General features: G+C 45.8%; 1 protein-coding gene across 1 annotated transcript; it reads left to right on the top strand.

Annotated features, from left to right (window-relative positions):
* Positions 1 to 11,939: 11,939 nt before the first annotated feature.
* On the top strand, positions 11,940 to 12,548 carry SMIM32 (small integral membrane protein 32). The gene is made up of 2 exons (XM_041482230.1): positions 11,940 to 11,998; positions 12,170 to 12,548. The coding sequence occupies exons 1-2, from the start codon at positions 11,940 to 11,942 to the stop codon at positions 12,546 to 12,548; spliced, it is 438 nt and encodes a 145-aa protein (XP_041338164.1).
* Positions 12,549 to 14,118: the final 1,570 nt, after the last annotated feature.

Raw genomic sequence — 14,118 nt, 5'->3', positions numbered from 1 at the left:
CTGAAATTATGCTTCACTGCAGCATCAGTCATGATGGAAACAAGACACACAGCAGTGAAAATACCCTGTCATTCCATAAGTGGAAAATTTCAGGTGACAAAAACCAAAGCAAAACTCAGTCACACTGTATTTCAGATAGGTCATGTAGACTCTGCAAGGTGAGCCCAGAAATCTCCCAAAGAAGTCTGAGGGGCAGTGATGTTTTACCCACTATCCCGTCAGGAACAGGAGACTGATGACAGGAATGATTGAGGCTGGATTTTGACACTTGAGCATACATAGAGTAGGTGTAGAGAAGATTACAGTTATGCACACAGATGGAAGAAGTAGATCACTGGAGAACAGAAGTGTGACAGTATTAAGACAGATAAAGTAATTTATTTCATAGGAAACGATTACAGAGTTGAGAATCGTGGGGTGCTTTCTTTTCCATCAGAGTGAAAAGGAAAGAATATCTGATTTTATTCCACATGATCCACAAGATGTGTCATGTGCTTCTGATGGAGTCAGAGACATAAAATGGTTTAGAGAGTGGGTGAACATTTGGATTTCTACCTGATTGACAATGTGCAAGTCAGGGAATTGGCCCAGCATCAATGAGTATCTCATTAATTTTGGCATTAAATACTGTCAACACTGAGGGAAGAAAGTCATGTAACAGGTTCAGAATCAAGACGTTGCCCTATATTTGAAGAATCAGCATTGAAATTAATATAATTTTACTAATTCCCTGTCCCAGGGTTTGCCCTGAGGAAGCTGGAACAGTTCTTATGTTTAGGAGTGGGGTTTTTATAACCAATGTTTCTCAGTGTCCACTTAATCCAGTGACCAAACATAAAAAAACCCCCAAAACTCTGCTGGCAGTCACCCACTGGGAATTATCTTGATGTCAGCAAGAGCTTCCACCCAAATCTGGCACAATATGGTCTTCTGCTCAGAATTGCAGGATTTTGTGTTGCTTTCCAGCAGTGGCACCATGCACAGATCAGAAAGTATTCTGCATTCAGGTGCTAATGCTTCTGTCTTCTGTCCCAGGTAAGGTGTGCACAAAGCAGGGCTGATTCCTGGCACCAGAAAGGTTTGTACTTGTTGTGTTCTGACATGCTGAGGCCAAATTCCCTCTTATAGACAACCCAGGAGTTCTACAGAAATTAAAATATGAAATCTGGAATTTGGCTTGAACAGGATGGAAGCAAATGAGTCTTTAAAGAGGAGAAGCAATTTGAGGTAGCTCAAAATAATTTCAGAAATTAATTGACTTTGAAATAACTGGCAATGCTATCTAGGCACCAGGTAGGCAATTTTATAAAGTAAGAGTTATAAGGGACGTTGAAAGTGGAGAGCAGAATACTTGCATAAAATATATGGGTTTTCCTGCTAGTTTTCCGTAATGTTATCTGTAAAACACATACAGACAGTGCAAAGGCATCAGAGCCTTTCAAAGCCTTTTGTGTATTCTTCCTCTGCACATTAGAGAGGGAGATATTAAGAGCTGAACAAATCATCAAAGGAAATGTATGTGCCTAAATTCTCTTTGTTTGAGTAGACTACATATTTTCTGAGGATCTGAGTCCAGAGACACCAGATGGTTGTTTTTCTCAGATATTTAGTCACCTACACATGCAAATAGGTGCCCAGCAGTATTTTCAAGCATGTCCAAACACTTCATTCTCTAAATAACCATTAAAAATATTGATGCAACATTTTCATCCTACGATTTTTTTTTTCTAAAATATCAAAGAAAAAAAATACTTCAGTGGAAATTTTTAACTGAAGAGATGAGCACTCTCAGGCTACAGAGTGGGGACCACACAGATCTGGGATATTCCTGCCAAATGCAGCACTAGACAGTGGAAAGTGATGGCAGCAGCTCTAGGAAGAGCCTGGCTCTGAAGGAGTTAAAAACTGCAGTTGAAGAGAGATTAAAAGCTACAGCCAAATTTAGTTGTGTTGCAGCCATGTAGTTAAACATCTCTGCCCCTCCCTACCTTCCAGGATTCCCCCAAACTGAATGGGGACACAAAAATACACTTGGGAGGGGTGATCTGAAGAAGTTCAGATGACATTTACCCTACAAAAATTCAGCAAAAATTCCTGAACCCCAAAAAGAGAAGAAGGAAGCAGCTCAGAGAGGAGAAGATGAGAAGTATAAACACTAAACAAAAATACTAAATTTACTCGCCCTTTTCTAGGGACATGGATCTTGTGTAGCTGAATGCCAGCAGAGCTCTCTGATAACCAAAAAGCCTGTGCTGGGTTCTGCTGAAGAGGAATTGGGTGTAACTTCTGTTCTTAAGAAGAAGATATGATGTTTTGTCCTAGAGATACCTTTTTTTAAGATTCCTGACACGTCAGTAAATTAGTTTATAGCAAAATACAAAGGAAGATGGGCTTGGGGAACAATTAGGGAATTTTAAAATGCAACAAAAAGTTACAGGGAAAAAATCTCTTTGCTATAATTGATAGTTTTGTCTCAAAGGGAATTAACAGAATTTTATGACTTTGATCTTCTAAAGAATGAGGATCTTAACTTCATTAGTCATTTTGCTTCAGTTGCAGCATGGATGCCACAAGAGAGAAACCCCCAGCCTTTTAAAAGGGGCAATCCTCCTACATTTGTCACAGCTGCCCTACTGAAGTTCAGTTCAAGAGATCAGTTAGAGATTTTGTGGCAGAAAATCCATTATAATTAATGAGCATTCATAATTAATGGCTGGCCTGATGTAGCCTTTGAGAAGGATCACAGCTTTTCTCCTTGTGATCTTAATGCAACAATTTCACTTTATGATCACAACCTTTCTATCTACTTAAAAACTTAGCAATGGGTTAAATGATAGCAGCAGTTAGATAATTCCACTCTTAACCAAAGTTAAAAGCTCTTTAGTTTGCTGTTCTCAGAGACTGCACTAACTGTTCTGATTATGAAGCATGAATTTTAATAATACTGTACTGTACTCCTCACCTGCATAGGTTTAGAATTAATTAAAATACAGCAGGAATGTATCTGCTTCTATCTAGGCAAGGAACATGACTGAGTAACAAGATCTTCAATCACCTCAAAAGAACCATCTCTTGCTAACACTGATTTCCTCTGCAAAGTTAAAAATCAGGTAAAGTTTTTACTTTATTAATGGGGGAAATTAGTTGCAAGTATTTCTATTTGCTTTATATTTCATGCAGTTTTATGAGCACTGTTACAGGTGGGAAAAAGAAAATAATGCTTTTCTAACTAATAGTGGAGTTTGATTTTCTCAAATTTATTTCCATGAAACTATGGCAATGAAATTAAAACGAATTTTCTTGCTCCACGAAGGAGCAGCTATTCCAGAAGCAAAAAGACTTTAGATTATTAAAATAACCCTTGTCACACCCTGGTAGATTTTATTTCCAGGCACATTCAATAAGCCCAAGTTCAGAGCAGCTTTGCCAAGGGCATTGTCCAGCTTTGCTGGGTGGCCATGAGGAGCAGGGCACCCCTGCTCTGGGTCTGCCCTGGCCCTGTGTCCTAGGGTGACTTTGTGATGCTTGTATCCCCAGCCGAGTGTTCTGTTAATGCTGGATATTATGTTCTGTGCCCTCAAGACTGGCTCTGAGGAGCAAGGTCTGGTTTGGTTTGTTATCAGCCTGCTCCCCCACGGCTGGCGGGACACAGATGGGGCAGTACACAGTGCGGCTTTTGCTTTTTGCTTCTGCTCGCTAGTTAGTTTAGCTAAGCAGTCCAAATCTTTCCCTGGACTGTTCTTCCTTTCCCCTTTTTTGGAACCATTCAAGCCTGCTCTGGACTGGGACCTGGGAAACACCAAGAGTTTGCATCTTGTGGCTGCAGCAGCCATCCCCAGTGCCGGAGGGAGCGACAGCAGAGCGACCACCCCCAGGAGAGACTCTGTGAATTTGTCATCCTTCTCAGATCGGTGAGAGAGCGTTGTCATCCGGTATTGTTCATTTTGTGTGCTGGCAGTGCTGTGCCTCTTAAATAAACAGGTTCTTTCCACTTCTCTCCGAGGAATCCTTCCCGAACTGGTTGCGGGGAGGGCCCATGTGGGTTTGCTTTCTGGAGGGGCCCCCTTTGGAGGTTTTCCCCCAAATTTGCCCTAAACCAGGACACCCTGCCAGATTTCTAAGGCTTGCAAAGCAGAAGTGCTCCAGCACGCTGCACTGCCATCCCCTGTGGCAGCGTGGGCAGCACCTTGCCTTGATCACTGCTAGTTACAGGCTCAGGCAGGGAGAGCCAAAGGCACAGCTGGGAAGGGGACACAGGGGACACAGAGGACACATAGGACTCACAAGGGTGAGCTGTGCCAGCCTGGGTGGATTCCTCTTGCAGGCATTGACAGCTGGGCTTCCCACTCACAGATCTTGTTTTCCACCTCTCCCCGGCAGCTGGGCTTTGCTCTCTCCTGGCTCTGCTCAAAGGTCTGACCAAACCTCTGACAGAAACAGGGAGAGGGTGCTCCAGGGTTTGTGGAGACACACAGAAATCTGGGTCACCAGAAAAATGTCACCTGATTCAAGGCTGGGTCTGCTCAGGCAGGGACAGTGCATGGTCACTTCTATAATAAAATGTATCTGAAATGGAAAGTGCTGACCATATGTAAATATGTCAAATTTTGTAATATTGACTCCTTCTCTGGGATTCAGACTCCACCCCAGAACAAGGAATAAAAAGACACAGAAACCTGATGTACATGTCTAAGAGCCTTTTTTCTCCCTTTTTGGGTGGGTATCTTCAGTGAACAGCACAAATCTTTCAGATCAGCTCTTCTGTAGGAATGGAAATGATGTATTTTCCCTTCCCTTGTACATCTCCAGGTGTTTTTAGAGAGCAGAAAAAATAGGAAGAGGTTGATTTTTCTCAATTAAGGATTTCATGAAAAAAAAATTGAAACAAAGTTTTTGTTCTGCCATCCTTAATTTACCTCAGTTTGGGACACAAACAAGATTTCAGCTGATGGAAACCTGGGCTCTCCTGAGGACAGACCATCCCCTGCTAAGGGCAGGCCCTGTTTTCAGAGGTGTTCTGTGTGTTTTAGAGGAGGTTTCAATCATAACATCAAAAAGACCCTGGAGTTAAAAAACAAGCAATGTGATTTCTTGAGTCAGACTGTTCTGAATGATAAATTAGAAATCACAAAACTGTTTTTCTTATCAAGCAGCACACAAGCAATTAAACTCCCCAATCCCTGGCCTGCTGAGGAACACTGTGTTCAATTTTCCTTTAATTTTTTCACAATCATAGATGGAAATACATCTAAAGCAGTAGCCAGCCACACTGAGGGACTGGTACTCCAGTGGGATGATGGTATAACTTTCCAGAGAGTGTCAATAGCTTATTAAAATTTCAGCTTCATCACCCCCAGGGTTCAGCTCCGTCTTCCACCCTGTTTTAGATGGTTCTTTAGTCTTTTTTTTTTTTTAATTTTTAACCACATCAGAGCACCTTGCCACCTTTAGTGATTAATCCTCTGGATCCCTGCAGGGTAAGGAAGCATTACCAAGTCTGTTTTTCAAACTAAGGAGGAGTTTGCAAACCAAGATATTGCAAAATAGACATCTTGTTGCACAGAACATGACCAGAGACACCCAGGCTTGGCAAGCATGCAGGGAGGCAGGAGCTCCATGGGCTGTAAAATAACTTCCCTCTGGATGTCTAGGGCATCACCTGGGTTTAATAACTCACCTTATTACTTGCTGTTGACTCACCTCAGAATTTACAATAAATATCAACCTTAAGACAAACAGAGCAAAAATCAATAACCAGAGAAGAAAGAGGAGCCCCATCTCCCCAGGCTGTCCCCTGCTGCCTGACAGACACAGCCACAGCTGCCCACCACTGACAGAGCCTGCCCAGGGCTCAGAAACAGAGGAGGAAAAATTTCTGACACCAGACAGGAGAGTTGCACCAGCAAGAAGCCATAAATAAAGACAGATTCTGGTAATAAAAGAAGCCTGTGATGATCTGTGAGGCTTCACAAACAATCCTTGGCTCATCCCAAACATCTGATACGGGCAAAATTGATGTAGGGAGAAGGAGGGCAATGCCAGAGAATTTCTGCCTGAGAGTTCAAGACTTTTTCAAGAGGTGATGGGGACCCCCAGCCAATGCTGGTCTGAATTCCCTACAACGAAGTTAACATTACAGTTAAGTGGGAAGTTTTGCAGCATACAGTGGAACAGGCAGGAGGGGGGTTATACACACAGGTGGGATATCTTTTGTGCAGCAGCCTGGAGAAAGACTCCTTTAATCCTTTTGAGAAGAGACATGAATAGGAGGCAGGTGAGAAGCACAATTTTCCACAGCCTCCCCAAATCTCCTTCTGATCCCCAGAGGATCTATTCAGGATGAGACTGATAGTGCCTTTTATTCATATTGCAAGTTGATGAGGGACTGCTAACACCAGAAACAAACGATATTCAGAACTGAAGCCTTGTAGCGAATTTAATCCCTTCATCCTTTCTTTTCTTACTAAAATTCAACCCCCAATAATTGGGGTTAAACTCTGGCAGTACAGACCCAGTGAGCAGCACACAGCCTTGCTACTGCACATTCCTGTCCTTGGACTTGCCTCCCTGCCCCCGAGAGCACCAGGCTGGGCCAGAAAGAGCCCCAGGGAGCATCCTGGTGCTGCAGGGCCAGGACTGATGTGGTCCTGAGGCAGCACATGCAGGCAGCACCACAGTGCCCACCCCAGGGCTGAGCTGGCAGCCCTGAGCTGGGGGGAGCTTTTCTCCTGCTGCAGAGCCCAGCCCAGCTCCACAGCCCCTTTGTTCCCAGCTCGGGTGAAAAACCAGCACTGTTTGACTCAGGATCTGTTTGAGTGTAAAGGAGATACCAAAGACAACCTTTCTCTGCAATTAAACCTTTTGCTTTTTCTTCCAGAGCACCTCCTGCTCGTGTTCTGCATGTGTGGATGTATGGAGGCTGTGTCCCCAGGAGCATCACTGGATGCCCATCCACATCTCCTGGCTGTGTGAAACTCCATCAAGCTGTGCTTTGCCTTCTGAACACACCAAGAAGGTGACTGCACAGAGAAAATGACAATTTTTGTCAGGACCCAGGGAATCCATGCATGACCACACACAACCTTTCACCGAGGGTGAAGCTCTTCGCCCTGCAGAGCCCCTCAGAAGCCAGGGCAGAGAGGCTGGGATGCTCCCACCATCCAAGTAACAGCCAGAGTCACTCCCCTACCCCCACTGGAGCCCAGGCAAAGCTTACTGGGATGGAGGGAGGTGTGTGGTGCTCATTGCCCATCCCATGGCTGGGTGAATCACAGCACCTCCCAGCCTGGAGAAGAGCCAAGGATCTGGATGCAGCACTGACCAAATACACACAAGCTCCCTTTTATAGAATCCCAGAATGGTTTGGGTTGGAAGGCACCTTAAGATCACCCAGTTCCACACCACTGCCTCAGACTTCTCTGGAAACTTCCTAAATGCTCCTGCTTTAGCTGGTGCAAACATGTCCTAAGGAACCTCATGGTAGAAGTTAGTTTGAAATAACACACACAAGCTCTTCTGAAACAAAACATTTTCATGACTTTTCTGCACTTGAGCCAATTTCTTCAGGCATCCTGCCCCATATTTAAGAACCAAAGGCAAGATCCCCCCATTAGGTGTCTAGTGCTAAATTTTATGGCCCTGCACTTGAAAATATGTTCCTAAATATCTGCAACTCAGGCACCTGGAAATAAGTGTTTGCCTTTGGAGTGAACAGAAAAGGAAATAATCCCTGTATGTTATTTTTATTTTCTTTCCTTTATATGGTTTTAAGCTGCTTTTATGCGGCACTGGAAAGTTACAGCCCGTGATTTGTTGCATTCTGGTCTGCTAATAGAAACATCCCCCTGACTGCTGCTCACTCTGCGGAGCAGAAGGATCGTAATGCAGATTGTAAATGGTTGCATTACGGAGAAAGATAATGTTTCTTTCCACTTTCATTTCCCTGGGTTGGTGTTTATCGTGGTAGGGGTTGTGTAAGCACATGAGAGAGAGATCATGCATTATTTACCAGGCTGGAGCTGGGGAAAGGCTCCAGCCTTTCAGAGCGTGGATCAACGCCCAGCAATTCCCACCCGCTAAGATTTGTGCTGTGTTTGGTGGGAGCTGGGCTGGAGGATTGTTAAAGCAAACAGGATCATCCTGCCAGCCTGGAGAGCAGCAGGGGATGGGGCACAGGCTCTCTTCTCCCTCTGTTCAGCTCTGGACAGTTTATGTCATTATTTATTTCACACCTTGGCAAGACTGGACCAGAACTGCCACCAAGTCACCACAACCAACTCCTCCAGGTCTGCTGGGGCTCCAACACACCTGGACAAAATTTCTTGCTGTTGAATGTAGCCGAGGGCAGACAAAGCCGGAGATGGGGGTGACACAGGGGGAGGGAGAAGCCTTTCCAGCCCCAGGATTGTCCCCAGGATGCCACCGGGGCCAGTGATGGTGACCCAGTTTCTAAGCAGGACAGGAAGTTGCAACACTCTAAAGTTTATTATCATTAAACTCTAGCCAGTGTCAGAGGCTCTGCGTTTGTCCTTGCAGTGCTACTGCCAGTGCACATAAAAACTAACAAAATCAGCCACTACATGCTGGCAGCCTTGGGAAAGAATTTAAAAAATCCCCAAAACCAAGAAACAAACCCAGTGAAACTACTAAATAAGGAATAAGTTAATGAGGAAAAATTAAAAGGAACTGAAGACTTTAAAAACTCTTCCAAATTAAGGAGAACAAAGAGAAAGGATCAGCTCTTATTTTTGCAATTAAGGTGTTATTTATGGCAATTTAGCTGTTTTAAGACTAAGCCTGGATACAGTGCCACAGTAAATACATCTGATTTACTCCCAAGGCTTCTCCTCAGTTTGTATATGAGCTCCAGCCAGGCAGCCAAAAAGCAAGAGGAGTTCAGAACTCCCTGTGTGCACACAAAGCCTGTAGAACACCCCGAGGATTGCTCCCCATGCTGGACAGCTGCACTGTGACCACTGGAAACAATCCCAGCACTGGCACCAGAGCTGAGACACGGCACCCTCAGGGCAAGAACCTTCCAGGAATGAGAGAGAACATGGTGTGGGAGCAAAAGGGAAAAAAATAAAGATTCTGCTCTGTGTCTACATGCAACCTGCATGTGCAGAGGGTGGAAAGAGGGTGCTCAGGGGGGCACTCTGTGTGTGAGGGCAGGGATGCAGCCCCATGAGAGGTTTGGGGGCATTTACTGGGCAGAGCAAACAGCTCTGGCCTTTGCCCTGTCCCAGCAGAGAGGGAACCATCCTGTCCCGGGACTGTGCATCCTCCCCCAGGGACAACCCAGGAGAGCACTCCCCACGGGCTCAAGGGAGGGAGGGGTGGAGGATAAAGAAGCCAAGGAGCCCCTGGCAGAGCTCTTCTGCACCACACTTCCGTGCAGGGAGGAAGCACATCAATGACCATGACACCCCTATACATCTTTTGTTGCATTTTCTCCTGTTACAGAGTTGGAAACATCTGCAGAGAGCCTGCATGTTAAACATTAAGACTGTGCACATTGTTTTTAGGATTCAGCCCCAGACGCCTTCTTGGTTTTTCTACATATTAATAAAAACAATAAAGGAAATAAATAAAAAAGGATGTAAAGCTTTGTTAAAAACAGTTCAGAGAGGAGAGAGCCTAAGATGGGATAGTGATGGGAAAACATTCAACCTTGGCATGCTGCTGCTCACAGAGTCCCCTCTTTGAAGGAGGCATGAAAGGAGAGGTTGCAACATGAGAGTTCAAACTCTGTGCCTCTGTTGATTTTTCCAGCCCCCATGGCTGCCTGCCTCGGCATCCTGCTCTTTGAACCCACAGGGTAAATAGGTGTGGGCAGGAGATGTGCTGCCAGGAGGAGCACTGGGGGCAGGCAGGAAAAGGCCCTGCTGCCATCCTGGAGAGCAGCATGAGGCACTCAGAGCTGAAAAACGGGAGGAAGAGAGAGAGAGAGAGGAACAAAAGTCAAGAAAACTTTCCACAGATGAAGACCTCCTTGTGGATGACAGGGTCCCCAGGACTTGTAAGTAAACATACAGGTAATGGCTCTCCTGGGGATGGATGCAGGAGGATGTGAGCAGGAATGTGACAGAGATGTGTCAGCTTTCTACCAGCCCAGCAGAGCTGCTGCTGGCACAAGGGTTTAACTGGAGCACCTGGAGCTTGGCAGATGAGGAACCTGCTGACCAGGGCCTTAGAGGGTGTCGATTCAATTTGATTTTATTCAGATCTAACTGACCAGAAGATTCCTCTTCTCTTCATTCACCCTGTCTCAGCAGAAACATTTATTATGCTAAGTGAAATGTTTAACCACTGGCACTGTTGGCTGCAACAGCTCATCATAAGCAGCTTTAGCATTTGCTGGGATCAGCACCCTGGGGCTGGAGGTGGTGTTTTCCTCTGCCCAGTTACTCTTCCTCACTCCTCTCTCATCTCCCCTGCCCATTTTTCAAGTTCCAATGCGTTAAAATAAAAGTATTAACGGCGCTTATCTGATGCATGGGAGATTGTGAGAGCAAGCTGGCGAGCAGCCAGGAGCTAATAGCAGCATAAAGCAATTTGCTGAAAAAAAAGAATTAACATGCTAATTGTCAGGCTGGAGAGGTTGCCGGGGATCACAGAGGAGTAACAAAAAAAGAAAAAAAAAAAAAAAAAAGAAAAAAAAAAAAAAAAAAAAAAAAAAAAAAAAAAAAAAAAAAGGACATTGATTACTCTAGATTTAAACAATAAAATACTGAAGAAGAAAGAAAGGTTTTGAGGCAATTTTCTTCTTTTTTGTCCCGTTCTCTGCTACCCTCCCCCATCTCAAAACCTCCAGCCAGAGCCTCAGGCACTCACGGGAATTTATCCGAAGATCTCTTCCTTTTTAGCATCGTGTCAGTGCCAGCTGCACGGCGGGCTCGGGGCTGGTCGGCAGCAGCGCGCAGCCCTGCCCTGCCTGCCCGGGGCTGGAGCTGCGGCCGGGCAAAGCCGGGTCTAACACGGGTCTAACACGGGTCTAACAGAGCCGCGCAGCCCCAGCCCGCCTGGGCTCAGCCCAGCGCTGGGGGAGCCTCGCAAAGAACTGAATTCCCAGGGAACCTTTTTTGGGGTTTCTTTCTTGAACAAAGGGACATCGCTCTTTTTTTTTAATTGGTTTTTTTTGTTTTTTTTTAAATGTATTTCTCTCAAAGCAATGAAAAGAGTGCCTGGAAAGCTCAAGCAGAAAGCTCAGCCTCTTAACCCTGGCTCCACAGAGCGCCGTTAACTGGGATTAGGAAAGTCAACTAATGCTTCCCAGCGCCAGGATTTCAGCAGCACGGAGCCTCCCGAGGCACAGAACCGCGACGGCAAATCCGGCAGGATCCCCGGGCAGCGGCTGCCTCTCTGTGCAGATGCCGTTTAACCCCGGATTTCTGAGCATCCCACTTCTGCGAAGCAGCTGCAAAGCCATCGTGCCTCCCCTCGGCGGGCAGTGAGCGCTGCCAGCCCGAGCCCGGCTGCCCGGTGCCGGTGCCAGCCGGGCTGACCGGGCTCTGCTGTCCCCAGCCCGTGCCGGAGCGGGGCCCGGGGCTCGCAGCGCGCTCCCGGAGCTCCCCGCACATCCCTGCCCGGTGCCGGTGCCAGCCGGGCTGACCGGGCTCTGCTGCTCCCGGAGCTCCCCGCACATCCCTGCCCGGTGCCGGTGCCAGCCGGGCTGACCGGGCTCTGCTGTCCCCAGCCCGTGCCGGAGCGGGGCCCGGGGCTCGCAGCGCGCTCCCGGAGCTCCCCGCACATCCCTGCCCGGTGCCGGTGCCAGCCGGGCTGACCGGGCTCTGCTGTCCCCAGCCCGTGCCGGAGCGGGGCCCGGGGCTCGCAGCGCGCTCCCGGAGCTCCCCGCACATCCCTGCCCGGTGCCGGTGCCAGCCGGGCTGACCGGGCTCTGCTGCTCCCGGAGCTCCCCGCACATCCCGGCTGAGCCGCAGATGAGCCAGCGCATCTCCCCAAACCAGGCGTGCTGGGGGAACCGGGACCAGGACACGAGGTACCTGTATCATTTTTGATTAATATTTGTGGATAAATGCTGTAAATATGAGCGAAGAAGATTTAAAAGAAAGTCACTGAGCCATGCAAGTGAATTAATTTGCTTTAGACAACATGCGGCTGGGTTGCATCCTTTTACAAGCAGGAACATTATTTCTTTCCTATGCCAAAGACTGACTGCGTTTGTCTTCCTGTTTTACTTCTGCTGTGGAAGAAATTTAAGCAAGAACATGTATAGTGAATTGCTCAATTCAACCAGTGCCACCGAAGCTCACCTAATGATTCAGACCAACACGCCCTACCTGAGCAGCACTCCGAGACCCGTGAGCTCCTCTGCTCTTTACATGTCCACAGCCCGGGTGTTAAAAGAAGGGGAAATAAATAAGCCAGACCTGGTGACTTACATCATTCTATTTTTCTTTCTGTTCTTGACTGTGACATTCATTGTGTTCTTCATAAACTGCCAGCTGAAAAATTCTTTTTTTGCTACTCTTCCTTACGACAGATCGCTCAGGGAGGCGAGGAACCCGTGGAGGACACAAGCTGTCTGACACTTCTCGTTCCAGCGGGAGCAGGCACCACAAACCCCGTGAAAAAAGGAGTTAGTGCCATGTGCCAGTGCATGGATGTGACCCCCTTTAGAGTAGTGGGCAGGAGGAGATTGCTCAAAATTATGCTGTATGCCAATCTGAGTAGCTGTAAATAAAAAGCTCTGTTATGAACTGAAGAGAATGCTTTAGCAAATTGAGACAGTTTTTGCAAAAAATTGCCCCGTGATTCTAGATGGAGCTCTGTGTGTGTGCAAATGTCATCATCCACCCATTCAGTGTCCATACAAGGATAATTTCATTAACAACAATCTCTGATTTGGGCAGCTGGTGGAGCTTGTTCCCCCATGTTTAGAAAACCAAGCATCAAATATAAAAAACCAGTGTATTTACCTAACAGCTCCTGAGATAAGTTTACTTTCCAGACCCGTTTCTCCCAGCTGCTGGTGGAACTGCATGGTGATGCTGTGGGAGGCCTGCCAGGCAGGAGGAGAAAATGAAAAATGTTTATTTAGGCTTTTGATTGTCATTCTGTTAAGGGTGTTTGTGATGTTTGAATGCATCATCGATCAAGTCTTAAGTTACTACTTATGTGAAACTCTTACTGCCTAAGGAATTTATTTTCATCTTTCATAAGCTGCAAAGGAAATTATTTGCCACAGCATGAAACCAAAATAATCAGGATGGGGAGAATTGGGGAAAGAAAATTAATATATTTAATATTATGCAAACTAATGAAAAGCGTGAGCAGAGTGCTCCAAGTTTGATACACAACGTGGATAAGTTCTGAAAGCCATAAAACACAGCTTTATAGGAATAGTAGCTTTACTTTGCCACTCCTTGCTCTTCATCTAAACCTTGCCCAATTAGAAGCAAGAATTATCAATATGACAACAGCTTTATTCAACACTGGTCACTGACAACCCCTACCATTTCAAATTACTATCTGATTTTGTTCTAAAATCAGAACAAAAAACACTTCTGCTTAACACTGGTAGGTGACAATCTATTTTGTAGATGCTGATTTCTTGTAAACTTGCAGTTACAGCACAATTCCAGATGAAGCTGCATGAACGTGGGAAGAGTGTCCATAATTCCCACAAACAGAAGGCAAAGGGCTTGGTTTTTGTTGATTTGGTGGTTTTTTTGGTGGTGTTTTGGGTTTTTTTAATTGTTTTTTTTTTTTTTGGTTTTTTTTTTTTTGATTTTTTTTTTTTTTTTTTTTTTTGGGGGGGGGGGGGGGGGTTTTTTTTTTTTTTTTTTTTGTTGGTGGTGGTGGTGGTGGTTTGGTTTTTTTTTTGTTAATCAAATGGCTCAACATACTGGAGAATTGCAGCTATCCAGAAACACCCAGTCCTAAATTCTATTTTAGCTGCAGTTTTGGGTATTGGATCATCTGAAATGGGTTTCAGTGGTGTCAGGTGCTGCTCCTAACCCTGTTCTTGACCTGCAGAGTACTCCAGAGGAGCTGCATGTATATATGTGTACATAACTTATTTCATGCAAAGGAGGAGATTTTACAATGCAATTACACACACATACAGGCTTGCACTCAAGAACACAGACAAAATGT

This window comes from Pyrgilauda ruficollis, unplaced genomic scaffold (genome assembly GCF_017590135.1).
Source record: "Pyrgilauda ruficollis isolate IOZ18807 unplaced genomic scaffold, ASM1759013v1 scaffold57, whole genome shotgun sequence".
NCBI classification, from domain to species: Eukaryota; Metazoa; Chordata; class Aves; order Passeriformes; family Passeridae; genus Pyrgilauda; species Pyrgilauda ruficollis.
Note: the sequence above shows the minus strand (reverse complement) of the source record. Positions and strands in the feature narration are given on the sequence as shown.